We start from the raw sequence: 2,448 nt of genomic DNA on the forward strand, positions 1-2,448 counted from the left end.
AGCCCTCTTGTTCCCGGAGTTAGTTCTCCTAGTCCCGGAGTTAGCCCTCCTAGTCCCGGAGTTAGCCCTGCCAGCCCCATTGTTAGCCCTCCTAGCTCCGTTGTTAGCCCTCCTAGTCCCGGAGTTAGCCCTCCTAGTCCCAGAGTTAGTCCTCCTAGTCCCGGAGTTAGCCCTGCCAGCCCCCGTGTTAGTCCTCCTAGCCCCGGAGTTAGTCCTCCTAGTCCCAGTGTTAGCCCTCCTAGTCCCGGAGTTAGTCCTCCTAGTCCCGGAGTTAGTCCTCCTAGTCCCAGTGTTAGCCCTCCTAGTCCCGGAGTTAGCCCTCCTAGTCCCGGTGTTAGTCCTCCTAGCTCCGTTGTTAGCCCTCGTGGTCCCGGAGTTAGCCCTGCCAGCCCCGGTGTTAGCCCACCTAGCTCCTTTGTTAGCCCTCCTAGTCTCAGTGTTAGCCCTCCTAGCTCCGTTGTTAGCCCTCGTAGTCCCGGAGTTAGCCCACCTAGCTCCGTTGTTAGCCCTCCTAGTCCCGGAGTTAGCCCTCCTAGTCCCGGTGTTAGCCCTCCTGGTCCCGGTGTTAGACCTCCTAGTCCCGGTGTTAGTCCTCCTAGTCCCGGTGTTAGCCCTCCTAGCTCCGTTGTTAGCCCTCCTAGTCCCGGAGTTAGCCCTGCCAGCCCCGGTGTTAGCCCACGTAGCTCCGTTGTTAGCCCTCCTAGTCCCGGCGTTAGTCCTCCTAGTCCCAGAGTTATCCTTGCCAGCCAACATTATTGCTGTATAACGGCTGTTATGGTGATAGATAACAACGTAGATAACAACGTTATTGCTATAAAACGGCTGTTATGGTGATAGATAAGTCTTTATGTTTTAGCCAGTCAGTGGTTGTTAGCTATAGTAGCAGCTGGGGCACTCCCCCCTCCCTAAAATACTCTGTAGCCAAACTCCATTTAAAATCCGTCAGATATTAAAGTGACATTGTTCAATGGAAGATATGCGCGAGATCAAAAACAATTATGAAACTTGTTAAAAGTTAAATCACGTACACTCTTCAAATCGGCGTTTTAATAACCCGCCAAGCAGCACAGGCTGTAATTAAAAGTCCGTTTCTGTGAAAGGGTTACCGCCGACCGCAGAGTAGCGGCTCAGTTAGCGGGGAAGAGGATGGAGGAAAAGGGACAAAGCGGATGTAACGGATGAAGTATAAGAAACACAAGAGATGCCGAATTAGAAAGTGCATCCTAGTTTGTGGAAAAAAATGATGTATTGTTATTACACCTTCAATTTACACTGCCACCGACCGTAATACATGTTAAACTGTGAGTTTTATAATGAGGTTTGGTGCACGGTCCCCTCCTGGAGGAGAAGGGTGCACTTCGGGGCTCAGTGTGGCCCAGCTCCGCTGAATGAAAGCGGCCACTGACGGAGATAATGTCCGGTAACACAAGCTTTGACCCCCCCAGTACCTTGCTGCGGATCTGGCCGGAAGTGGAGACTTTTCGGATGAGTTTCTGCGGGGATCCGGGCTCCTGCTCCGGCTCGCTGTCCGACGACTCGTCCTGGCACCGGGACGCGGTAAACTCCGGTCCCCCTGCCTCCGCCATCCTGCCATTAGACCCCCGAGGAGGACCGGGGTAGTACAGCGCCCCCCAGCGGGGGCGGGAGAGGGGGGGATCACCGCCATCTGGCGCTCAGACACCCGATACATCGGACTAGTCATTTTTAAATAAATTTTTTTTTTTATTAAGAAATAAAAAATATGTAAATATGTAAATAAAATAGTTTTAAATTAGGAACATTGTTTCCATAACCTTTTGATTTTCTTTTGTTACACTGAAGTATACGTTAGTAGCTGGAGAATATTGTATAACATTATTTATAATGGTATTAATCATATATATATTGATAATATTATAACAATAATAAAACTGCATATTACAATATAAAATTATAAAATACAATAAAAAAAGTGAAATACTGTTTAGTAGTTACATAGAGATACTATCTCTATGTATATACTGTATATATATATATATATATATATATATATATATATATATATATATATATATATACACATCTCTCTCTCTCTCTCTATATATATATATATATATATATATATAACTGTACAGTGAGGAAAATAAGTTTTTAACATTGTGCTATTTTGCAAGTTCTCCCACTTAGAAATCATGGAGGGTCTGATGTCCTCATAGGTGCATGTCCACTGTGAGAGACATGTCCACTGTGAGAGACATGTCCACTGTGAGAGACATGTCCACTGTGAGAGACGTGTCCACTGTGAGAGACATGTCCACTGTGAGAGACATAATCTAAAAAAACATCCAGAAATCACAATGTAGGATTTTTTAACTATTTATTTGTATGATCCAGCTGTAAATAAGTATTTGAACACCTGAGAAGATCCATGTTAATATCTGGTCCAGCAGCCTTTGTTTCCAACGTTTC

The 2,448-nt window shown here is 45.8% G+C and overlaps 1 protein-coding gene across 1 annotated transcript in view; it reads right to left on the minus strand.

Annotated features, from left to right (window-relative positions):
• LOC117940324 (diacylglycerol kinase delta-like) overlaps window positions 1–1,586 on the minus strand; it is a 6,470-nt gene extending 4,884 nt beyond the window's left edge. The window contains exon 1 of the mRNA XM_034865646.1: window positions 1,449–1,586. Coding sequence (XP_034721537.1) covers window positions 1,449–1,586 — 138 coding nt within the window. The remainder of the gene's footprint in view (window positions 1–1,448) is intronic.
• Between the last annotated feature and the right edge of the window lie 862 nt (window positions 1,587–2,448).

The sequence above is a fragment of the Etheostoma cragini genome, unplaced genomic scaffold, assembly GCF_013103735.1.
Source record: "Etheostoma cragini isolate CJK2018 unplaced genomic scaffold, CSU_Ecrag_1.0 ScbMSFa_2220, whole genome shotgun sequence".
In the NCBI taxonomy this organism is placed as follows: domain Eukaryota; kingdom Metazoa; phylum Chordata; class Actinopteri; order Perciformes; family Percidae; genus Etheostoma; species Etheostoma cragini.